The 24,447-nt window shown below is 48.7% G+C and overlaps 2 protein-coding genes across 7 annotated transcripts; both read left to right on the forward strand.

Moving 5' to 3' along the window:
* Positions 1 to 3,237: 3,237 nt before the first annotated feature.
* Positions 3,238 to 10,116, forward strand: ITGB1BP2 (integrin subunit beta 1 binding protein 2). Its single transcript, XM_005500457.3, has 11 exons — positions 3,238 to 3,436; positions 3,683 to 3,732; positions 3,831 to 3,887; positions 4,464 to 4,612; positions 4,756 to 4,868; positions 5,114 to 5,172; positions 6,060 to 6,130; positions 6,361 to 6,463; positions 7,808 to 7,927; positions 8,386 to 8,448; positions 9,709 to 10,116. The coding sequence occupies exons 1-11, from the start codon at positions 3,373 to 3,375 to the stop codon at positions 9,952 to 9,954; spliced, it is 1,095 nt and encodes a 364-aa protein (XP_005500514.2). The 5' UTR covers positions 3,238 to 3,372; the 3' UTR covers positions 9,955 to 10,116.
* A 262-nt stretch (positions 10,117 to 10,378) lies between these two features.
* LOC102092884 (rho-related GTP-binding protein RhoG) lies at positions 10,379 to 24,388 on the forward strand. 6 transcript variants are annotated; one of them, XR_010475669.1, is made up of 4 exons: positions 10,379 to 10,654; positions 13,253 to 13,292; positions 14,363 to 14,418; positions 19,999 to 24,388. XR_010475669.1 is itself a non-coding variant. In XM_065077754.1 (4 exons), the coding sequence occupies exon 4, from the start codon at positions 20,020 to 20,022 to the stop codon at positions 20,593 to 20,595; it is 576 nt and encodes a 191-aa protein (XP_064933826.1). In that variant the 5' UTR covers positions 10,785 to 10,900; positions 13,253 to 13,292; positions 14,363 to 14,418; positions 19,999 to 20,019; the 3' UTR covers positions 20,596 to 24,388. The 6 variants fall into 6 exon arrangements, 5 of the variants coding, with proteins under 5 accessions (XP_064933828.1, XP_064933827.1, XP_064933826.1 ...); XM_065077754.1 differs by lacking the exon at positions 10,379 to 10,654 and adding an exon at positions 10,785 to 10,900; XM_005500455.3 differs by lacking the exon at positions 10,379 to 10,654 and adding an exon at positions 11,344 to 11,429.
* The last annotated feature ends 59 nt before the right edge of the window (positions 24,389 to 24,447 follow it).

Below are 24,447 nucleotides of genomic sequence, written 5' to 3' on the forward strand. Positions count from 1 at the left end.
AAAACTGAAGATCAGTGACAACAAAGAAAATGAAACACTCTGGTGTGAATGCTAGAGGTAACTATTCTAATTTGCTTTATGAAAACCTGTGACAGGGTCTAGTAAGGAAATTGTAAAGCAAACCGTTACTATTACTGAGGTTTTCAGAGGCGCGCAGCAGGGAGAAGCGGCACCAGGGACTGGTCGTGGTGCAGGGTTGACGGCTGGGCGCAGGAACGAGCAAGGCTCCAGAGCACACACTCCTGCTGGGGCTGCGGAAGCACTTTGGGTTTTGCTGTTGGCGCTTGTGCTGTTTGGGTCAGGTAGCGCGGGCAGCTCCCCAGGCTGGACCACGCACAAGCACCGTTGTGATGTGCTGAGGTTCAGCCAGTGCAGAAGGGAATGAACGCTTCCCTCTGCCTGCTGTTCCTGGTCTCTGGCTGTTATCTAGCTGCAGATGGATGAATTATTTTGACTATGATGAAGAGACACCCTTGCCTTTTTCTGCTATATCTGATCCGCTTGTTTAAAATGCACTTATGCAGTATTAGTTCATACCAGACCAAGGACCGATGAGCAGCCTGGTGCTTGTCACTTTGCTTTTTAGCTTTAAATCCCCATCATTTGTCAGCTTCAGAAGTTACATCTTGTGCTTTATGCAGCTTCCTATTAAACAACAGTGACTGTATTTGTAAGAATCAAAGATAAATCTGAAAAATCCAACTGGTACCTGGATAATTTTGTCACATCAAAGCAGAAGACTAACTTTTTTTTCTGGCACAGTGCATTTCACTGGAAGCTGTCATTTATCATAGAAAGGTACAAGTGATGGAATATGCTAACCTGCTTCTCCAGGGAGCTACCTTTGGGAGCTGGAAGAAGGATGTTGTGAATTCCTGTGGCCTTGCTGACAGGAGCTGTCGTTCCTTCTTCTGTCTTGGTCGTGGCTCAGGTACCTGCTTCTCTACCTGGGTCACCTGAATGCCAGAGGTGGCCAAAAGGAGAGGGAGAGATGGGGAGCTCAGCCAGGGACAACGCTGCCCTTGGGTCACTCTTCCCTCACTACAGCCTGGCTCTACCTGTGCTCACAACGGCCACGCTTTAAGGCAACAGGACCCTCCAAAGGAAAACCTGTGAAATCCCGTATACTCAGCCAGTTCAGCCTATTTTGTGCAGCAGGTTTTTGTCATGGATGCCAGCTAATGACAAGAAAACTGAGTCTTAGGAGTAGACTGAACACTTTTGAGGACCACAGTGCACTTTCTGGTGAGAAATATTGCATGTATTTTCAAAGTGAGTGCTGGAGTAAATGGGCTCCTTCAGCAGCTCAGCTCCTAGGAGATTAAATTATGTCTTTGGAGCAAGACATTGCCTGAGCTACAGGGAGAAAATCCCCATCAGCTGAGCAGCTGATTTCAGTTTGAAGGTGTGATTGTTCAGACCAGAGTGTTGGCGCAGTAACCCTGTAATGACCCTAGCAACTGTGCTCCCTTACCGTGTCCTCCCTGGGGAGCCTCCCCTTGGGCCGGGAGCTGTGGACACCCCAATTTGCTGAGTGTGTCACTGTGCTGTATTCCCAGTACATTCTGTCTTTTGAGCCACCTCATTCCCTGCAGACATGTGCAGCAGAGGAGCGAGGGCAGAGCAATGCCGCTGCATGCTCTTGGCTGCTTGCTGCTGCTCCTCGGGTGCTCAGGGGTCTCTGCTCGGCCGTGCTCCCCCCAGATATCTGCTGGTCCCTCTGCGATGTGCCTCGGTGTGTGGCTCAGCCACAGCATCCTCTGGGTGTTTGTTTCCTCCAAGGCATGCGAGGTAACCCGAGCTCCGGATTCCCACTGGCACGGGGATGGTGACAGCTGCAGCCTTGCTGGGCGCTCGTGGAAAGGACAAGGAGATCTGAAACCCTATAGCTCTGCTTAGCCCCTGGGACCACAAATGCCCCCATCACAGGGCTCTACGTGGGTCCAAAGTGAACCCTCCCACCTGAGTGGAGTCTCTGGATGCCAGTGGCATTTTTTTTACCCACCTTTGGGTCATTTATTGTGTCTTGAGGTACTGCAGTCCTGTGAGGGAGGAATCAGCTTGAAGCCACGTGGCTCATGCTCATGTGACAATCCCCCAGTGCACCTACATTTCTCTCCTAGCTTTTGGGTTGGATGTGGGTTGATACCCAGACTGCCCAGGTATAAAGAGGCCAAATGGCCTCCCCTTCTGTGGGGCCATCTTCCTTCCTGACAAGACGACAAGGAAAAGCCCCATTAGTCTGGAGTCATTTCCCAGGTGAGCTCCAGAATTTCAGCAAGGGTTCATCCTGACTCTGGGCTTTGGAGATCCCCTTGGGGAAGCAGCAGATCCTACAGGCTGTTCTAGGGGGCTGAACGAGGCTAAACGAACATCGTGGCACACGGACAGGGTTACATCAGCCATGGCAGACCCTGTGGGTTCCCCTTCTGAGCAGACTCCCTGGGCAGCTGCTGCCTGCAGGACCTGCCCTTTGCACTGACAGCACCAGGGGCTTCTGTCGGAGCCGTTCCTGCGTGCTCCGGCGGGTCAGCGAAGGACCCGGGAAACGGCTGTCTCTGAAAACAGGAACAACAAAAAGAAAGTAATGTTTGGGTTTAGACTCTTGTAGGAACTAAGTAAAACCCTTGATCTCAAAAGGGTTTCCTGTTTGTGGAGGAAAACTCTTGGGTCCCAGCATGGGAGCAGGAGTCAAAACAACCCCCCTGGGCAAAGGGTGCACATGTAACATTTTGTGCTCTTCTTCTGTGATGACAATGATCTTCCAGGGGACAGATTTCTTCCCTGGGTTGCACAAGACCCTGCGTGGAAGGATGTCTTGGCCACACTCACTGCTTTGGTCTGCTGGTGCCTCTGTTGTGCCTTTTGGGGCTAGAGGAGATCAGCATAGGTATTCCCTGTGATGCTGGGAAGTCTCTTCCCTTTATTTTTCAGGAAACCTTCAGGTGCTTCTACAAACACTAAAGAAACTGAGCACAGTTTGTCAGGAGGTTGTCCCGAGCTGGTGGTGGTGCTGATGCCTCTGTGCCAGATGCTGGTGGGACAGCAGCTGCTGGGACGTCCTCTGCCCACCCCAGCTGCAGAGCCACCCTGCAGTGCCCCTTCCCTCTGCCGGGATAGGGGCAGGACAGAAATGCCTCTCCAGATAACGTGGGCGCCGGGTCCCGTCAGCTGCCGAGCTGCTGTGTCCATCTTTAGCCTGCTCTCCAGTTACCAGCCGCCTCCTCCGGCTGCCTCCAAAGATAGCCAAAGCCACCTCCCAGCGCCTGGGCTGGAAACTGGGGGGAAGCAGAGGAGGGGAATGACGGGCAGGGGTGAGATTTATGGGATTTTTGTGGAAGGACTGAAGGACACCGTGAGTACGCCTGAGCTATGGCGTTGCTGTGCTACAACAAGGGCTGCGGGCAGAGGTTTGATCCTGAACACAACACCAAGGGTAAGTAGGTTTTTCTGCTTCACACTGGCGTGAGCAGGACCTCATGGTGCTCTCCCGGGCTGCGGCCATGGCCAGCATGCCGTGGCCTGAGCTTCCAAGCAGGGCTAAGCCGAGCCCAGGGCTGGGCTGAGCCCAGCGTGGGCAGCCCGTGTGACAGGAGCTGGCTCAGGAGCTGCCGGGTGTCATGAGTGGCTTGTGGGCAGGATTGCTCCTCCTGAAATGTTCTGCCTGATTTTCCCTTTTCAGATTCCTGCCTGTACCACCCGGGTGCCCCCATCTTCCACGATGCCCTGAAGGTGAGTGGGGCAGGAGCCGCGGCTGCAGCTGCAGGGAGGGACCTTGTGCCCAGTGGGGTTGCCCACACCTTACCAGTTTGTCATCTCCTGGTGCCTAGGGCTGGTCTTGTTGCAAGAAACGCACAACAGACTTCTCCGAGTTCCTCTCCATAAAGGTGAGTGACCCGCCAGCTCAAATGCACCTGCTGCTCCCCTGTCCGCTCCTCCTTCCCCCTGTTCTGTCCTGTCCTCATCCCATGCCAAGGCTGTCCCCTTCGCCCTTCTGGCCAGGGATTTCCTATCTGCTTCCATGGACCCTGCAAGCAACGGTGCTGCTCCCAAAGTGCAGGGCAGGCACTCCCGGAGAAGGGTGCTGGAAGGGATCCCCCAGCAGGATCCTGCGGGATGAACACAAATCCCCCCAGCGCCAGCACAGCTGTGAATGTCTGAGCGATCTGGGGAGGAGGCAGGAGGCAGCAGGGGCTTGTGGACATGGGGGAGACTCTTTCTGCCCTTCAGCTGCCATACTTGGGTGCAGCATCACTGAGACTTCTCTGCCATGACCCCAGTGAAGATGCTGCCCTGCTTCTTCCCTGGGAATCCCCTTGGACACAGGCCCTGCCCTGGTGCAGGGTCAGACCCCATCCCTGCAGGACACAGAGCCACCAGAGCACATAAAACTCACAGGGTTTGGGAGCAGCCGCCAGGTTAGGGAGGGCAAAGTGGGAATCAGGCTTGCCTCTGCTGCTCAGGGATGTACAAAGGGGTTTCACAACAAGGAGAAGCCCCCTGAGCCTTTCAGCCAAGAGGGGACCTCAGACAAGCCAAAGGCCAAACCAGTAGAGGAGCTCATCATCCAAGGACCAAAATCAGCTGAGAAGATGCAGAGGGAAAGACCAAGGTGAGACAGGCTCAGCTAAAAGTGTCACCGTGCTATGCCATTTTTTCTGCGTGTGTTCTGCCCTGCTGCTTCCTCAGGAGAGGCAACGACACTTGAAATGCAAAGAAAAAAACCACTTGGCCTTTGCTGTTGCTGTTTCCCAGCTCTGATGAGCCAAGACGACTGCTGCCAATCAAAGTATCCAGGACTCTGGAGCAGGCACTGGAAAAACTGAACCTGTCCTCCAAGGACGAGGAACCTGAGGGCAGTTGTGCAGGTAGTGACGAGCTGATGGACGGCAGCGGGGCTGCATGTGGCAATTTCAGCATGGGGTTTTGCATGGCATGTTCAGCACTGGGTGGCGGGTGCTGTGTGCTCAGCCACCTGCAAACACGCACAGGTGTGTCCCAGGTGCACTGCAACAGGCTGTGCAGCGCTGGGCAGCCGGCAGCGGGGCTGCGGGGGGGCTGCGAGCAGGTGTGGGCAGCGCACGCCCCGCATGAAGCTGTGTTGCTCTCACAGGGGAGGCGGCTGCCCAGGTGAGAGCTGGCACCACCTGCAAGAACACAGCCTGCAAGGCGGTGAGTACCCATCTTTGGTCTCATCTTTGCACAATCTGCTCTGTGGAGCCAGGAGCATTGCAGGACTGGCACGAGGGTTTGTGTCCCAGCTGCCACCAGGCATGGGAGAGGGTGCCTGCTGGGTGGGAGGTGGCAGTGCCCATCTGCTCTGTGTGCTCCTGCTCATCTCCTCTGTCACCTCTCAGCCACATTCAAGCAAGAGGCTTCCAGATTCCTCCATTGGTGGTACATTTGGATTTCACGGCTGCTAACGGCTCGCAATGAAATATAGTATATATTCAGGATGTGGGCATATATGTAAAATGCATGTGGAATAATTCCCACCTGCAGTTAATTAATGCAGCACAGCCCACTTTCTATCTTGCTCCGAGGCAACCTTGTGTAGGACCGTGGGAGGGCTGGCGTGCTTTGAAAGCAGCAGAGAGGGGAGCGAGCAGGGAGCAAAAGGCAGGAGGTGGATGAGGACATGAGACTGACATGTTCTGGGAAGGGGGGGAAGGAACAGGATGGATTAATGGCCCCTTGCACCTCAGAGTGAGTTTCTGTGGTGTCCAAACTTGCCCACTGCCCCAGTGCTGCCCAGCCCAGTCTGGGACCAGGCTGTGTTTGGGAGAGGGCACACTGAAGGGCTGCTGCCCTGGTTGTGGGGATGACACGGGAGTCCTGGTGAAGCCAGGGTGGCTGCCCTGCCAGCTGGGAGCGGGGGCCAGTGCCAGGCTGTGACTGAGTGTCGTCCCAGAGCAAGTCCTCGCAGATGAAAGGGTGATGTTGGGCATTGTGTTGTGCCCTGTGCAGGAATGGGCACCAACAGGCGGATGCCTGGATGCACCATGCCATGCTGTGTTAGAGGCACAGCCAAAAACTTTCCTCTGCTTCTCACTCCACAGATCTACCAGGGCCCTGAGAGCAACACAGAGGTTTGTACTTTCCATCCTGGAGTTCCTGTCTTTCATGAGGGGTAAGAAACAACCCTTTACCAGGGAGCAAACTGTTCCTGTTGAGGCCTGAACGTGGTGCATAGTGAGGCCGCACAGCCGGTGCAGCCGTGGGTGACACCCCCACAGGTGACAGCTGGGCAGGGCGAGCTGCAGGTTCCAAGCCCCTCTCCCCTGCCACCCGGAACCCTGCTGTGGTCCCCTCTCCTGCTCCCACAGGCTCTCCCCACTCAGGTCACCCCACTGTCCCCAGGATGAAGTACTGGAGCTGCTGTGAAGTCAAAACGACGGATTTCAGCGCTTTCCTGGAGCAGCCGGGCTGCAGCAGCGGGCGGCACTGCTGGACGGTGAAGGGGGTAAGAGGGCTCTGGGCAAGGGAGACTCGTCTAAGCAAAGTGCTGTTAGCAGCACCCAAGGGCAGCTTCTTCCCTTGCTCTGTATTCATGTGGGTTTCTGCATTTAATTCTCTTAATTTTCATAATTGCTGACAGATGACTGCACGGGGTGTGAATGCCTAATCTTCACTCATCTGCTGTTTAAAATGCTGCTCCTGCATTCACAAAATGTGTCGGTTCTCACACCCCACGGGCAGATGTGCAATAGGAAGCTGAATGAGGCAGGAGCTGGCCCTGGGCATGGCGTAGTCAGAGCTGCAGGCTCTGCACAGGAACAGGCAGATGAGCACAGGAAAAGCCCTGCAAAAAAACCCCAGAGTTTTGATAGGTGACTGCAGATGGCTGAATTTGGTTTTAATGAAGCTTTCCCTCTGCAACTTCTTCCCAGGAGGGACCTCATCTACGCAGTGACATGGTGGTATGGCAGGGCAATGAGGGGAAGATTCCAGTTCCCAATATTGTGTATGTGTCTGTAAGTTTCCCCAGGAAAGCCTTTGGCTGGAAACAGGCTTGAGCTGGGAAAGGTGCACCAAAGTGGCCCAGGACATACCTGAAAGTGCATCATGTTCCTCTGAGTCAGCACTGCTCTGAGCAAGTGCCTCTGAGCCCAGTCTGTTCTTTGTCCTGAGCAGAAAACATACAGTGCATATAAAGGAGGCTGCAGTGAATGAACTGTGATGTGATGCAGATGCTTCATGCTAATTGTCACTGGAGTTTGGGGCTGGGATTCCTCCTGGGGCATCTCCTTGGCTGGCAATGCTGAGGGCTGCAGGGGGTCTGTTTCCTGGTGATGCTCAGAAATGCCTAGTGGGGCCAAAGCTGCTTGTGGCATGGACAAGGTGTGGGTCCTGTGGGAGAAAGGTGAAATGGGGCCAGTTTGGGCTCATCTGGTCCCCAAATCTAGCACGGTGGCATGATCCATGTTCAGCAACAGCCCCTGCACTGCCCTCCAGACTGAGTCTCCTGACTGTGCTCAGCACCTATGAGCTCAGACACAGCAGAATTACTCTGGAACAAGAAGGGAATGTCTCTGATCTTAACACAACTCTTCTGGGGCAACCCCAAGCATAGCACAGGTGTCCTGTGTTGCATGGGACAGCCTGGCAGGGTCTGTCCCCCTTTGCACGAACCACCTCCCCTCAAAAACCTGCACAAAATGCAGGGTTTGACCTTGCTTAGCTGATGCTGACCTCAGGACAAGGTGGAGGAGAGGTGTGAAGGAGCATCCTTCAGCACAGACTTGCCCTCTGTTTGGGGTGTGCTTGGGCTAGGTGCTGTGCCACGATGAGTTCCTCTCCCCGGCAGGACAAGAAGGCGGTGTCGTGCCGGCAGGACTGGCACCAAACCAGCAGCCAGATGGTAGTGACAGTCTACGCCAAGAACCCCCTGCCTGCCCACAGCAGCGTGAAAGCCAACCGTACCACGGTGAGTGAGGCCGGCGGAGCTGGGCTGGGGATGCGTGTTTTCATGGTATCTCATTTTGATGAGCCAACAGGCAGGAGCCGGTCAGCTGCCTGCTGCTCTTTGATGGCCTGTTTGGTCTGTCGCTGTGGCTGGGGTTGGCACTGCTGACCTGTTGTCCCCAAGCTGAGAGCCTGGTGGCTTCGCTGCTGCAGCAGCATCTGCCCAACCGCTCTGGCTTGGTGGCTTTCAGCTTCAGTGGGTGGCTTTTCTGGCCTTGAATCCCTCAACTGGTGGGATAGCTGAACCCAGCATGCTCTGAGGGGTGAAAAGCTTCCAGGTGCCAAAGGGATCGCCAGACTGCTACACTGGAGCCAGGACATGCGATGTGTCACTGTTCTGGAAGGCAGCAGCACTGCCTGGGGGAAGAGCTCTGGCAGTGCTGTTCTACCCAATCAGATACTTTTCTGTTGATCTTTCAGCTTGAGGTTCACATCGTTTTTGAAGGGAATAAGATTTTCCAGACAGAACTGGACCTCTGGGGGGTAAGATCCTGTTTACTTTGATTTCCCTTTTCCTATTGCAGCATGGAGCCGGGCTGCAATGCTGCAAAGCAGCCTGTGTGCTGGGAGAAGTGCCTAAACACAGCCCTAAACACAGGCTCCCAGTGAGGAAAATTACTCTCTGCAGATTCTCAGACTTTTGAAAAAGCAGCAAAATGGTCATTGCTGCAATTTCTGCACAGTCTTTCCTGTGCATGAAGGACGAGGCAGGCTTTGACTGTAGTATCGCATAGAAATGCTGTGGCCCCTGGGATGATGTCTCTTCCCTGGCTGGCACATCTGTCAAACAAACAGCCATTTCATAGTCCCACCCTGTGTGGGATTCATTGCCAGCTCTTGAAGCCTTGCGGAGAATACGGCTGTCGTAGCAGAGAGGACCCGTTTATCTCCACAGCTCCAGTTTTCTATAGCAGCAAAGGCTGATGGGGAAATAGTTTTTTTTCTATTGATCTCATAGTGGTAGCACCCTCCGGGAGCCATGCCAGGACTGTGCTTGGGCTCGGTGCCCATCTGACTGCTCTGTGCCACCTGAGGCACCCTGGCTACTCTCTTTTAAACACTGCCAGAGCACTGGCTTGCTCCTGTTGGGATCATCTGGGTGCCGGCTCACCCAGGTATGAGCATTTATAGCCACCTCTGCTAGGAAATGCCTTAGGGCTGTTTGTGAGAATGGCTGTTTTGGTGGCTGTCAGTGGCTGCATTAATTGATCCTGGACTAAGAGCACAGCTGGACGTTGCTGCTGGCTCTGTAAGCGTTCTGGGTTTGCTGCTAGATTGCCCCAAAGGGTCTTTGGCCGTGCAGGTCCCTGTTTCCTGCTGCAGTCCAGCTGTGCCTGCAGGCAGGCAGCCGTGTGATGCTAGAGCCTCGCTCTTTCTCAGCTGCTTGCTGGCTGGGGAGGAGCAGCAAGGCTCCGGAATTTGCATGTGCATTTCTCGCTTTTATTTCTGGTGCGTGCTGCCTGCACCCGCGGGCAGCAGAGCGTGTTGTGGGTGCGCCTGTGTCTGCAGGGCTGCACCGCAGCTGCGCGCGTGGCTGTGGCTGGCTGAGCAATCCTGAGCTCCGTAACAGCACTGCCATGCTGCTCAGACCTGACACCGGGTTCACCCTGCTCTGTCTCCTGGCATACGAGGAGAGATCTCTCCTCTCTTCTCCTCTAGCCGGGCCCTGCCAGTAAGGGGAAGGATGAACATGTGCTGCCTGCCCTCCCCTGCCCAGCTCACTGTACCTTTCCCTCTCTCTAGGTCATTGAAATAGAGAAGAGCTTTGTGAGCATGGTCCCTACCAAAGTGGAGATCACACTTTGCAAAGCCAGCCCTGGCTCCTGGGCCAGACTGGAGCTCCCCCAAAGCCTGTCGCACCCCCGTGGCGAGCAGGATGCTGCCAAGGCAGAGGAGCCCGAGGCAGTGCACGAGGAGGACTCAGATGACAGCTTGAGCTGGTCGGAGGAGGAAGACGAGGAGCTGGAGATGGGAACACAGGCCAACTGACCTTCGAGTGTTTCAGCAGCTGAGCAGTTCCAGCTCCTGAGCTGCCGGGGACCTTGGAACAGCTCCAGAGGAGCAGCCCCAACCCGGAGCTGTGTGCAGGCTGCAGCATGTCCTCTCCCCCGGTCAGAAGGGGCAAGTAATAAAAACCCAGAGCAAAGGTTACACTCTGAAATTCCTGATAGGCACTTAAGAAACGTCAGCAGGCTGAACCCTGCCATTATCTCTCCTTCTCCTGTGTCCGGCTGGGGCAGGACAACGGGAGGAGCCCCCTTGCCTGCAGCTCAGCCAGCCTGGGCCGGGTTTCCTTGGGGCCGGGGTGCTCTCAGGCCGGCCTTCTGCCTGACCCTGGCATTTCTGGGGGTGCAGAGCCCCGGGGCAGCGGGGTGAGCTGAACTTAACCCCCCCGCCCCCCCAGCCCCTCCACGGGTGAGTGTGAGGAGTGAGATGGCGGCTGCGGGCACCATGGAAATGTCATCGCTGCCTGCGGCTCCAACGGGGACATGACGTCCTCCTCTGAAATGACCTTTACAGGCGTGAAACTGCCCGCGGGCGGGAGGTTGATACCGAGCAAGCAGCGGAACGCAAGGCGGCCGCGGAGGCGGGGGATGCCCCGGGGGTTTCGCTGTGTAACACCTCCCAGCGCTGGGAAAGGGGACGGAAGGCGGCGCACACCATTTGCCGACTGCACTAAAATATTCCGGTATTAACACCCGGCCGCAGGGGGAACAGTCCTGCCGGTGCCGGTACCGGTACCGGTACCGCGCTGAGCCGCGCAGCCCCGCCGGCGCCCCCTGGCGGATCCTCCGGGGATAGGCGGCGGGGCACAGGGCGCGTGCGCGCGGCGGGCGCGGGGCGCGTGCGCGCGGCAGGAACGGACGCCGGGGTGCGGTCGGGTCGGGGGTGTCGCCGCCGCCCCGGGAGCAGCGGCCGCCGGCGGGTGCGGGAGGTGAGCGCGGGGCTGGCGGAGGCGGGCGGGGCGCGGGGCCGCTGTGCGACGGGCGGGCGGCGCCCCGGGCTCCCCGCGTGCGGCGGCGCGGCCCCCGGCGGGCCCTGCGAGGCCGTGAGGTGAACTGAGGTTCGTCGGGCGCGGGCCCGGCGGGAGCGGCCTCCGCGGGCCCCCGGCACCCCGCGTGTGGACGGGTGTTTCTGCTCAGCGCTGCCGGCGGGCGGAGGCGCGGGCGGAGGCCGGGGCGGGAGGCGGGCTGGGGAGGAAGATCCCCCGCGTCCGGCCGCCGCCACCCTCCCTGTCAGCGGGGCGGCGGCCCGGGGCTGGCGCCGGCCTCTCCCGGCCGGGGCGCCGCGGCGGCCGCGGGTTCCTCCCCGGAGGAGTCGGTTCGTGCTGCCCGCGGCTCCCCGGCACACCTGCCCCGCGGGGGAAGCAGCCGGCTCCGGGGGAGGGGAGGACGAGCCTGGGAGAAGCGAGGTGATAACCCCCCAGCGGGGCGGGTTGTTCCCGTTTGCGGAGGCTGCGGGAGGTGGGTGACGGGGTCCCGGTTTCTGCCCGTAGGGGTGGATGTGCTCGTCAGAGGAGACGGAGATGCTGAAGGCGTGGGGGAAATGGGGTGTTTTGGAACAAGCTCTTCTCTGGTCCCATTTCTCGTTCAGGGGTGTGGGGGAAGCGGGAATGGCCTCGTGGGCAGGTCCTGCGCTTCCCCCTCCCGCGGCGTGCGGAGGTCGGGCCGGGCTGTTCTAAAGCCGGGCTGATGCTAATCCGCATTGGGAGGACCAGGACAAAGTTAAGGCGACCTCTGCTCCCAGTAGATATAAAAGGTTGGCATAGGATGAGATGGCCTTTTCTAAAGTGTCTTGTTTCAGTGCTGAGAGTGAATCTTCCTTTGCAGGGATATGCAAGAGTAGTCAGTCATATTTGGTCTGCTCTCTGAAAACTGCCAAACTGTTGTCTCAGAAAGAATAGAGCAAGGGAGTGTGACCTAAAATATTGTGAGTGCTGAGGGATTTCAGGTATTGTCTCATGTAGCAGCTGTTACAGAGCTCTCTTTCGTAAGCTTAACAGTTCTCTACTTGAATCCTATAAACTTCCAGTATTTTTTACATCTTATACTGAGGAATTCCTCATTTAACCTCAAATCCTGAGAAGCAGTGCTACCTTTTATTTGTTCTGAACCTCCCTCTTTCTGATTTAATTTGATGCCCCTTTGTTGTTGTTTTGTTGTGTGGTTTTTTTTTTGAAAGAACCAATGAGCAGTCGGTGTCTGTTTACTCTTTATAAACATCTATGAGTCCCATCATATTTACTCTGAGCTATAAAGAAGCTTTAAATGCTTTTGTTCTATATGTGTACCCTATGCTCGGAACACGTGTCCTGCGCTGGAGTGTGGTGCTCCTTGTGCCAGCATCATGAGCTGTGTGCTCTTTCTTCCAAGCTTATTTTTTAATTTTTAAAAAGCTTACATTCTCTTCTGTGTCAAAGGTAAAATACATAACATGAAGCCTCTGGTTGGCCAGTTTGCCAGTGTTCAGCTGCACGCAAGTTTTTTGATAGAGAACTTAAGCTTATGAGGCATATTTGGTGTATTAGCATACTATTTCCATAAAATAGGATGCTTTTAAATGTTCTTTACAGAGGGCTTGGTAAAACAATTAAATATGTGGTTTGCAATTAGAAAGAGGAAACTGAACATGCAGTTTGATTTGCTTACCTGATGAGGCTGTAATTCTTCTGGAGTCCAAAGTGTTTTCACACAGTTTGGTATCATGTAAAGATCCATACCTTTAAAAGGAGTATTTTTTTTTACTTTCCTATGGTTGTATGTGTAAATCAGATAGATTGCCAAGAGACTCCTTGCCACTGGTAACGGTGTTGTAGTGCACAAGCCACGATACAGTACACACCGAGTGCACATTTTAACTTGTGTTTTAATAATATCTAAACTATTTGAAGACATTTTTGAAAACTGTTAATGATTGACCAGGTGCCCTCCCCCTTGCCCCCCGCTTTGCCCCTGTGAAATTTGGGAGGGAGGAGGAGAAATCAAAGAGAATAAAAAGCATGTGTGTGTTTTCTTTCTTGAGGAAGAAGCTTAGATTTTCCCAGTATACACGTTGCTTTTCAAATACAACTGCGGAATTGTTATAACCTTTCTTAAAAATAAAGAGTGTTTAGAGTGGTAATGAATACCAGGTGACAAAAGATGATAGGAAATAGACTAACAATGTTTTTTCTACCTCAAATAGGAATCAAGGGTGCTTTAACTGGATTTATCATTGATTCTGTAATGTGCTTAATGCATCTCTTCACAGAACCTCATGTCTGACATACTGTCTTTTTCTCTTTTAGCCAACAGTAATGAATAAGGCCTTGCAGGAATCTATAAAAGGTAGGAAGGACATATGTTATTCACTTTCTATGAACTGTGATAGCCAGGAACTCTGCAAGTTGCTTGTATCGCTCAGGAGGTGTCTAGTAGGTCTGGGTACAGAACCCTGCACTCTCAGCTCCTGGTCTTCCACTTTTACTGTGCTCACCCTTGAAGTGCACCAAGGTTGTTTATGTTTGAATAAATTGTGGAGGGTACCTGTCTTGATGAATCCATGCTTCTGCATGTAGTTGCAGGAGGAAAATTAAGTTTAATACTCTGCAGCTTTTGATTATGGCAGGGCACCTGTCGTATTGATATACTGGGGATTCAGATATCTAGTGAAGTCCTAGTTTTTAGTTCCTGTATGACTGCAGCTGCATTGTGGTGTAGTGTTGTTTCACAGCTGTGCAGCTGTTTCACAAGTTTGTTTCTGTTGTCCTTTGGAAATACTTATTATCCAATAAATATAACTTTGGATTAATAGAATTTAACATCATCAATATTTGGTCACTAGTATCATTGCTCTCCTATAACATTTGGCCTATGAGTGCTTGTAGTAAGAGTGTTGATATACTGAGGTTTTGTCGTTGAGGTGCCTGAATACCTCATGCCGACCACTTTGTTTTCACTGTCGTTCCCTAAGAAATACTGCTTATGTGGTAAAGCTTGTGTGTGTTTCATGTGTGAAGAAAAAAAAAAAAATCTTTAGATCGATAAGCCAATTTCAGCCTAATTTGACAGGGTTGGAGGTTTCTATAACATTATATGGAAGGTTTTGAGTGGTTTCTTGTGTTTCTTTGAAACAGCTTTTTGTGCCAAAAGGGATAAGGCATTTCTAACGTTCACGCTAAGGGAACAACCAGTGAGAACTGCACTCTTGTGAGGCATCAGTAATATGTGCATGGGAGCTGAACTTCCAGGCCCAGCTCTGCAGAAAGTGAGCTTCCTTGATTCTGCTGTTCTTGTGGAGCTCTGGGCTGTGTGATTCCTGTTGTGCTGCCGAAATCTGGCTTGGCTTGTTGATTTTTTTTTCTTTCCCTCCTGTGCTGCCACTGAGGCTGTTGCTGTGTGTTTTGTTTCTCTTTCAGGTAAATGGGAGGACAGAAAGTGGTGCGAAAACTTTGAAAGGCACTGAGAAGTCCAAGTAGGTCATTCATTGCTGAAGGGTATTAGGGATGAGATCTCCTATTTAACTTTTTACTCTTTTCTTGGCATGCATTCTGAAAGTCTGGCACTTGTCCATTCATTTGGCGCTTGCCTAAAACAATGGCGAGTAAGCTGAGCTGTTGTGGAATAGTAACACAGTCTTGATTAAATTGCTGAGGGCCTCCTTCTCTTCCCTGTCAGATCGGGTGGCTAAGCTGCACCCTTGAAGAATATTTTAACTCCTTTGCATGGGTGAGGATGGTAGAATATACTTAGAACTGCCTTATCCACTCAGTTCATTGTTGAAAGTTCCTGCTGGGCTTCATGTATCAGGCAGACAGAGTGAATAATTTCTGATCTTGTTTTTGTTACTGAAAGATGAGCAATTAAGTGATTTAGATTTCTTAACTTCTGCTTGCTCCTGATAAAGCAGTATCAAACTTTTAAGCCTGCAAAACAGGGAGGGATTGATCAAAGGTGATGGCTGAACAGAAGGACACAGCTTAGTAGAGGTGATTTCATTGGAACTGCTGGTGTTTTCTGCTCATTTTGGGCCAAATGGGGCCCTGTACAGCTGGAAAGAGATGGGGAAGACCTGACAGACTCTGTGAAAAGGAGTTTATCAAAGACCAATATCAAAGCTAAAATCCACCTAACAAAGGGGCATCTGGTGTTAACGTAGCAAGGGCAAAGATATATCCTGCTAAGGAGTAGTTCCTCTGCCAATAATTTTTTGAAGTGCAGGAAGTACGAAAAGCATTAATCTGGAAAGCCATGGAAGAATTCAGGTTCATATTTTGCCACTGTTTTCTCCCTTCTCTCAGCAGACAAGGAACTTTCCTTCCGAACTATTAAGGGGAATATCTAGAATTTTTTTCTCTCCCACAAAAAATTTGGATGCAAGATGAAGTTATTCTTGATTTCCCTTATGATAGCTTTGTGGGGAGGTGCAATCCACGTAGTGAATTTCCTCAGCAAATGACTGGTTGAGTTATGGGAGAGCAAGCTGTCCATGTTAGTGATACCAGAAAATATGTAATTAGGCCAGAACAGGAGCAGCAGCTCTCCAGACAATGTCTTGACATGTCGACTGAAATCTTGCACATTCCAAAGGCAGTGCCAGGTGTGCAGGCAGCGAAGGCAGATGCAGCATCTTCTGGGAAGGAAGCTAACCCACTCAGGAATGCCAGTTTTCTAATTCAAAGGCACTGATGGACAAGATAGAAATAATCTCGTTTACATATTTTTGCACAACACTCCTTTGTGGGGTGGTTGGTTTTTGTGTGGTGATTTTTAAGTTCTTTGAAAATTATTCCCATTCTGCTGTAACTGCTAGAACTTTCTATGTTCTGAAGATCTTCTACCTTAAATGTAATGAAGATCCTTTCCCTGGCAGGACTAAGCAAAGCGAATCACCTCTCACTACTTTGGACTTTCTGTTCACTCCTTTCTCTTGCTGAGTAAATTTTAAACTTGGCTTTGAAGCTTGTGCCCAGCTTTCCATTTCTGAATTCTAAGTCTTGTTTTTGATGTGTCAGTCTGTATTTTTCTCTTTTTCAGTTCTTATTACCTGTTGTACGTGGAGTTTTTATCTTTAAAGTTTTCCCCCAAAATTCTTTTGAAGCTCACAAAAAAAACCCCAAACAAACCCTAAACCAATTTTCCCTTTCTCAGTAATGTTTGTTGGTAATTTTGGTTTCGGAGTATGTTTTTCTTCAGCATACATTTGTGTTCAAATAGCATGCATTGCCAAGTTCAAGGGTGCTTGAGAAATAAATATAATTTTCCATGCAAATTTGAACCCCAGCTTCTTGCTATCTTATGGGAGTTTTATTGCCAGGCAAATTGTTTACAAGAAAAAGTAAATAGAGACTTTATACATTTTGAACAAAGCCATATGTGGATTTAATAGAAAAGGCCTGATGGAGGTAATATTGTTTGCTTGGTTGTAGCTTAAATTAAAAACAAAACAAAGCAAACCTTTGTGTTGCAGGTGTAATTTTTTAACCTAATTACACCTGCTTACAACATACAGGTGTCTGGAGTATAGGAGCTTCTTTCTACTTTTTTGTGATTGATTTCTCTAAATTTTGTGGTTTGATGCTAAATAATGTGTATCCTGGTGTTTGTTTTTCTGTATTGCATATGGCACACGTGATTTTTTTTAGTTAAGACAACTTAACTTTAGAAGAGCCCTGCAGAGAAGCATATTATAAGCTCTTTAATTGTATCTGTGTAGTTTGTACTTAGCCTGAAGCTTTGTCATGTTTGCATGGACTTACTTCCTATTGCAAATGTTGCTCTTCTAAAATGCAAGCCAGAGTCAGGTCATTCAAAATATTAATTTTGTGAAAAAGCATTCATGTTCCAGGCTTTTCTGTTGCCTTACTACTGTTCTCTGAACTCAAATATCTCGTGACCTCTTAAATAAAGCCCCAAGAAAATAATCCTTAGGTAGCACACTTTCATTAGAAATCTTAAATCAGTTTGAATGAAACTATATTAGCTGCTGATGCTACGCGACGTATGTGGCTTTGTAGTATACCAATATATGAAATTGCTTGAATTGTATTACAGCATTGGTGTGATGACCCTCCAGATAGTGGTGCCTGGTGGGTGCAGGTAGGGGTGCAATTCTGGGATACCCATTTTTCTGTGAAAAGATGGAAATGCACAGAGGTGCAAGCCCCTGGGGGAGCTTGTGGTTTGTGTTTTAAAGAGAGATCTGTTTCCAAGTCTTTACAATTTGCTTATTTTAGAAACTAGAAACTAGGCATACAAAAGGCTTTGTGTATCTCATTCTCCACAAGACTTCTGTTGCTATAGTTGAGTTTTTATTGTATGTATCCAACTGACTTAGTTCTGCCATCTCTGTGACGTCGCTTGTTATTGACTGCTCAAAACAGCGGTCTGTTGCATTGGTAGTTCATTTGGAAAAAACCTTTTCCTCTGGAACTGTTGGTCACCACTAAGGCTTCTGGCACAGCATCTTCTAGTACTTCAGCAGTCTGAAGTAAATGCAGGAATAAACTTTAAAACCTGCTCTCTGTGCTGCAATCCAGTGAAACTTGGGCGGCAATAGCTGGTGCTCCTCCTCCGTGATTCATTCACCATGTGCTGCCGCTGGCTGGGTTGTACCAACACAATTGATTGTGGTACTGCGTGGTAAACTGGGTGAAACAACTCCTCACCCTTTTGCAGTGTGTGGTCACAGCTGAGGAGGTGGTGCGCTGTCTGGGTGGGAGGGGGAAACGGGATTTGGAAAGGCTCGAAGGCAGCTCTGCTGCTGGAGACAGAATGGCAGCATCTCAGAGCAGATAGTGATCCGTCCTACAGGGACAGCAGCAGAGACAAGGATGGGGAGTTACGGTTGTGTCTTCAGCTAGAACAGTGTTATGGTATTAAAATAACATCTCCTCTGTCACTGCTTGTAGCACATAGACCCTTTGTATTCAGAAATACTATGCTGTATGCTGCAAGTAACAGTGTTTCACCTCTATTGATAATATAATGCTAAAAATATTTAATTTGTAATGTTTTAAATAATTTTATATTAAAAGTAGTTTCACCTTTGGGGTTTGCAAAATGCAAGATGTGGTTTTAAGCCTCTTATTTGATGGAACTTACTAATTTCCCCCCAGCCCTGTTAAACGAAAATCTTGGTGCAACTGTTCTGAAATAATATAAGCAGTCCTGCTGTCAGCTTTTGCTGCTCAGTGCTGTTCTTGGTTTTACTGAATACCTTTACAATATGCAGTTGCATATGTATCTCTCTTTACATTTGACTGGAGCCTTGAAATGGGATGACTCATTTTTTTGATGTTTGATGAAACTCACGTGTGTGCTTTTCTGCCAAAGCTCAAAAGTACTTGCCAGATTTCATTTCAAGTGATTCATGTTGCTTTAGAAATGTAATTCCTGCCATTTTCAAAAGGGATAAGCTGTTTCTGCATCTTCCTCCTGCTTGATTTCCTCCAAATTCTTCCCCTCCAATGTCGTGCTGGGTCTTTCTAGAGCAAGGTTTCTGCCTTGCTTCCCACCACGGATGGGTTTTCAATAGTGTACATGTACATACATTGCTACTTCCTTAAGCACTGTATGTTGTAGCGACCACAGTCGATATCCCTTGAGTTGCCTGTTTCAGATTTGAGCCGAAGCTTCAGGTAGTCTGTTTAACTTAGTGCAGAACAATCATGTGCACCCAGTGGGAAGACACAGTGTGTGGATACAGAGAAAGACTTTGTCAATAAGGACAAAGCTGAGACTTAAATGGTAATGAGATGTTGATTTGTGTGAATGGTCTTGAAGAGGAAGTTGGGGAGAGAGGGTTTCTCGACTTCTGATAAATTCTTCACTATTGCTCATTTTCATATGTTCCCTTTGCTATTTTGATGGTGTTGGAGCTGTGATCTTTCTGGAATATGCAATATAATTCCTCCCACTATTTGTTTCTTTTGTTTGAAGCAGTTAATTTGCTGCTGGTTGCAAGCTGAGGATTACTGATAGTACCTCAAAGGCATTTGGGTGAGAAGGCAGATGCAAGTTCCTTCTTGTTCAGGCTAGCAGTGGAAACTCCAGCATACAACAAATGTACAACAAACGATTGCTTGTAGTTGTTCCATGCTGTTTTCAAAGTTCTTGCTGTTCATGTGATGAAAGTTTAGAATTAACTGAGTTTTTGCCTATATCCATTTGATTATCAAACCTACTGTTCACATACCGGGAAGGGGATAGGGAAGCCTTTAAGTGTCAGATATCTCCTGTAACAATTCCCCAGTCTGCCTAGGAAGGCTGTTTAATTGCTGATCTTTTACAACATGTATTTTTCTAATGCCCAGTATAAGCTTGCTTTATTGTAGCTCAAGCCTATTAAATTCTGCTTGTTCTTTCTCTGATTAGTGAGAATAATCTGTTCTTGGCTTCTTTAGAAAAATTCTTTATGTATTCTAATACTGGGTACTACGGCTAGTTACATTTCAAAGAACAGCTTTTCTTGTATGTGCTACTTTCTGAACCTTTCATCTGGTCCTCTAAATAAGTCAGTTTCATGATGTCTGATCCCGAGCTGAGTGAATTATTATAGTAAACAGTAGCAGTGCAGCCCACTAATGGGCATCCCGGTTTATTTTATAATTTTTGGACCTTTCTTTGTGGTAAACTGTTTAGGCAGTAGACTATGTAGACAAGAAGCTTGAATCTTGGAGGGGTGTGTGTGCGAATGCAGCAATGACAGAATATCTTGTTACTAGGTCTGAGGTCACGATGCCTTTCCACTTGCAGGTACCTCTAAGGACTTGTCCCTTTTCTTGTGGGAAACAGGCAGTAAGGCAAGACTGTGTGAATTCGCCTAATTTGTACTTACATGGTTGGAATGCAGCCAGTTGTCACTAAGCTCTCAACTCATTGCATCTCCATTTCACTATTGTCTTCCTGGCCTGTGAGCTCTTTCGTAATGGCTTCTGAGACACTTAGCTGTGATAAGAATTGTTAGCAATATTAAAAACACTTGCTAAAGCTTATCTTTAAAATGGTTATCCTTGAGTGTGCTTTTCCTAACATTTTTCCTTGCTTTATGCAGGACCTTGTTGCTGGCTGAAGAATGCAGACTATAAAGTGCGTAGTTGTTGGAGACGGCGCTGTGGGAAAAACTTGTCTCCTTATCAGCTATACCACCAATGCCTTCCCAGAAGAATACATCCCTACCGTGTTTGACAACTACAGTGCCCAAATGACTGTTGATGGGCGGACAGTTAGCCTGAATCTCTGGGACACTGCAGGCCAGGAGGAGTACGACCGCCTGCGCACACTCTCGTATCCTCAAACCAATGTGTTCGTCATCTGTTTCTCCATTGGTTGCCCCTCTTCCTATGCAAATGTGAGGCACAAATGGCATCCCGAAGTTTCTCATCACTGTCCAAATGTTCCCATTCTTTTAGTGGGCACGAAGAGAGACTTGAGAAATGACCTGGAAACGGTTAAAAAGTTGAAAGAGCAAAGCTTGGCTCCCACTACCCCGCAGCAGGGGACTTCACTGGCTAAACAAATTGGAGCAGTCAAATATTTGGAGTGCTCAGCATTGAATCAGGAGGGTGTTCGGGAGGTGTTTGCTGAAGCTGTGCGTGCAGTTCTGTATCCTGTGACAAAGAAGAACACAAGAAAATGTGTCTTATTGTAGTTACCTCGGGGGATGGATGTTCGAAGTTGAATGGAGGGTTCTTTAATTAGTTAAATTGAAGATTTGCATCTTGCACTAACAGCTCTAAGCAGAAATGGTTTATGCAATGAATATTCTTGCAGTCTTATTGCTTCAGGGAAACTGAAACAGAACACACCTTTTTATTTTTCCGACTGAGAGGTCAAATATCTACTTTATTTCTAAAGTTCCAGTCTCCAGCTTCTCCAGGGATCACTTGGCTTCTGTCCTTATTTAGTGGAGGAAAATAAAAGGGACTTCTTTGAAGCCAGATTTCTTTACTAGATAGCCATCAGTTACTAGATTTGCTGAAAAGCACAAATTCTGATAACTTTGCTTTATGTGTAACTGCTGCTTTTCCTATCCCTTATTTACTGATTGAATTTATTTTAGAGACAGAAGTCTGGCTGTCCAGTTGCTTTGTCAATTTAAAGCTTGAAAACTATTTGTTTACATGCAAAAATGCCTGAAATATTCCTGAGATTCACCTTATAGTGAACTGTGATCACTTAGATGAAGAGTTAATGTAAGGCATGCTTAATGAAATAAGCAAGGCCCAGGGAACACGTTTGGTGATTTCATTAGTAGAAGCAGGAGCTGATTTCTCCTAATGTAAGGAACTTAGGATAATGGTGACTCACTCAAATGAGTGATTTTCATGCTTTTTGGGAGGTGGAAGAGTAGTTTAGATGCGAATCTTCCATAATCTTCTAAAACGAGTTTTTATTTCACTCTCTTAAGACACTTTGCACCCTGAGAATAAAGTTAAGTTACCTTTTTGGACTGAGGTAGTTGGGATGACATTTCTCAAAATGGGATTTTCAGTGTGATCCTTTTGAATCCCAGAGACCTGATAGCAGTCCATTTGCTCTTGAGAAATTAAGTGCTTCATTTCTTAGTGTTCTTGGGGCCACCACCTGAGATTTTTGTGGCAAATTCCTTTGTTGTTTTTCTAGGAGAACACTGGCAGAAAATTTGGAGCTCTATTTACAGGAACCAGGAACCCACATTTCTTCCTAGCAGCTCACTGATGGTTTCAGTTAAATTTGTAATCGTTAGCCAGTCACTGGATAGGTTTACCTGGACAGTTTTCTCCTCACTAGTAGGTGGTCAGTTATTATAAACTAGTTTAACTGAAGTTCTATTTGTGTACTTTTTAGCTTTCTTTAGCAGCTCTAGTGAGTGGCAGCTGGTTTTTATTTTCAGGATGTGCACTGTTCTTTCTGTGTGATTCTGGGACCAGCTGAGGAGTGAGCGCATGAAACCTTCCTTAGACTTAACCTTCCAGCTTGGTGGTATGAAAGCAGCTTGCTTCAAAGATACTTTGTGTGAAACCAATGGTGCTGGACTGCGCTTTGTTGTCTCGAGTTGACAGTGCTGTCTTTGTCCGGATGCAGCCTCAATTGGTAATTCAGAACTTGCTCTCTTGTGATTCCCACACATGCAGATCTGTACTGGTGTATATCCTGGGCAGAAAAAAGGCACCTCATTTTAGCAAGATAAGAGGAAATGCATCAACAAGGTTATTAGGGATCTTCTGTTAATTTGACCTTGTTTTATGTGATACAGGCAAAAATACCAGGTGGACAGAAACACTGGTATTTGTGCCTTAATTCCCCTCTTTGAAGAGGATGTGCCTTTCTTTAGCTGGTGCTGACACTAACTGCAATTTTTGTATATCTGAGGTATGCTCGTACTGATACTGCTTCAGCAAACTGCAGCCCATAGATTATAGCAGTTAATCCCAATACTGGTATATGTGACTGGTGAACCCAACACCAAGTTCCAAGCGTTGCCTGACCACAGGCAACACCAAAACACCTGCTATGCCTGACGTTTGCAGAAGCCTAGAGACTCGGCATATTTTTCTTCACCAAGTGCCATTGCCTGGAGTGTCTTTGTGTCTCTTGCACTCACAGAAGTGCTGTTCCAGATGTGGCTCCAGCCGCAGCTGTGAGGGTGCAGGAGTAACCTCTGCTAACCACATTCTGCCTTTACTTCAGCAGTCGGCCTTCAGTGTGGGCTTGACTTGCCGGCGGCAATTAACTCTGTGCCTTGTAATTCAAGATTATTTTCTGTAGGTAAATTTCAGTAACCAAGTCAATAGAGTTTAAAAGGTTTAAAATGTATTTATTTAAGCCAGAGCACATGTCTGTTCTTTAATGCTAGTCAGGCCTAAATCAACTGTGTAGTTACCCTGGTGCAAGCCCGTAACCTTTGCTTCCTTCAGAGATGTACTTTTAAAAGTTTATGATATGTTTGAACTGCTCTTAAATAGATTTTTAATTTCAACAACAGGCACCTCCTTTTTTTTTATTTTTTTTTTTTTTTTGCTACATACATTTGCGATTTTGTACTGAAGCTACTACTGTTTTAAGAAGTTTTTACTTTTTTTACGTGCTGAAATCTTAAGTTCTGCATCCTTTGTGGTTATTCCTAACTGGATTACAATAATTTTGTGGAGGAGAAATCCTGTGAGTGTTATTGCACACACCCACCCTGTAGGCTCGCACAGCAGCCATCCTGATGTTAACTGGAAGACAGTATGGTGAGATAAAATTCAACTACTTAATTGATTTATTTGAATTGATTACATTGTGCTAGAACACTTTACCCCATCTAGATTACTTAAGAAATGGATTGCACAACAGTACTGAGGAGAGTAGCGTGATGATGATGAAAATGAGCAGAAAGTGAACTCTGAACACCATCAAAAACTTTTCAGTGACTTTAGAGTACCTCCTTAGTAGTCGTTTAGTTGCCTCGTGTTTCTGTCCTTGCCGCTGGCAGCTGGTTTCCTCCGGCCGCGGCTTTTCAGGAGAACGAGAACTCGGCCGCGCACGGAGCCAACGAGATTTTCTATTCCGCGGGCGTTCCCAGTCCGCGATCTTCCTGCCTTTTTATTTTCCCCTGTAATTCTTGGTGCATTTTATTGCGAGTAATCCAATGCTTCAGTCTACAATCCATTCTGTTCCTCCCACATATGTGGTGGTGTTTGTTTTTTTTACTGTGGGCAGGTAACAAATACAGACTTCACACAACCCCTTGGCTGGATTTTGTCTGTTTTTGGGAAATCGGAAAACCAGGGTTAAGCTGCGTGGGTTTCCCGAACCGTTGGAGGTTTCTTGGTTCGTTACTGAAGAGAAACGCAGCGTGTATGTCTTAATTCACAGATGAGACTCTCTATGAAGAGATGGATTGTAATCTTCCAGTTTATGAATGATTTCTGAAATACTTCAGTGTTTTTTTTAAATACAGCTGAAGCCACCCACAGGGAGTGGATCGGTTCAGGAATTCCGTGTCCAAAGGATGTTACAAGGCGTGCTTAGACGTAGAAGTGCTTTCTCCGGTTTACAGCTGTAGCTGTTTCTATGGAATTTAAACTGAAAAGCCTGGCCGTGCCTTGCCTGAGCGCTAAGCCCGGCTCTGTAGGACCTCGGTGCTTTTGGGCTGTCTCCGGGACACGGGTGGGTCTCACAGGGGTCCCGGTCCCAGCCCCGGGGGCTGTGGGGAGCCCAAGACTCTTAAGTGTGGTACTGATACATACACTGGCAACTTGATTTTTATACTATAATTTGTATTACAGCTAACAGTTTTAAAGGATTTTTTTTTTTTAAATTATGCGGGATTAAGTTGTAATAAACCTTTCCTCATCTCTCTGGCTCTCATATTAACTCGCCAAGCTGTTTGTAACGCACCTGTTCTAAACGTAGTTCTTTCCTGTGGAAAGCCCGGACCCCGTTTCTCAAACGCAATAAAACGATTTTTCGGTGAACGCCGCCGCCTCCGCGCTTCTTTGGGGCGGGGCCGGGCCGCCAGGGGGCGCTGCTCGCC

This window comes from Columba livia, chromosome 12 (genome assembly GCF_036013475.1).
Source record: "Columba livia isolate bColLiv1 breed racing homer chromosome 12, bColLiv1.pat.W.v2, whole genome shotgun sequence".
Taxonomy (NCBI): domain Eukaryota; kingdom Metazoa; phylum Chordata; class Aves; order Columbiformes; family Columbidae; genus Columba; species Columba livia.

What these genes read in the sequence shown, in the direction of transcription:
- LOC102092884 (XM_065077756.1), top strand. Translation starts at nt 20,020, where the DNA reads ATGCAGACTATAAAGTGCGTAGTTGTTGGAGACGGCGCTGTGGGAAAA.
- ITGB1BP2 (XM_005500457.3), top strand. Translation starts at nt 3,373, where the DNA reads ATGGCGTTGCTGTGCTACAACAAGGGCTGCGGGCAGAGGTTTGATCCT. An exon ending in ACCTGAGGGCAGTTGTGCAG is followed by an intron (nt 4,869 to 5,113) that starts GTAGTGACGAGC and finishes TTGCTCTCACAG; the next exon opens with GGGAGGCGGCTGCCCAGGTG. An exon ending in CAGAACTGGACCTCTGGGGG is followed by an intron (nt 8,449 to 9,708) that starts GTAAGATCCTGT and finishes CCCTCTCTCTAG; the next exon opens with GTCATTGAAATAGAGAAGAG.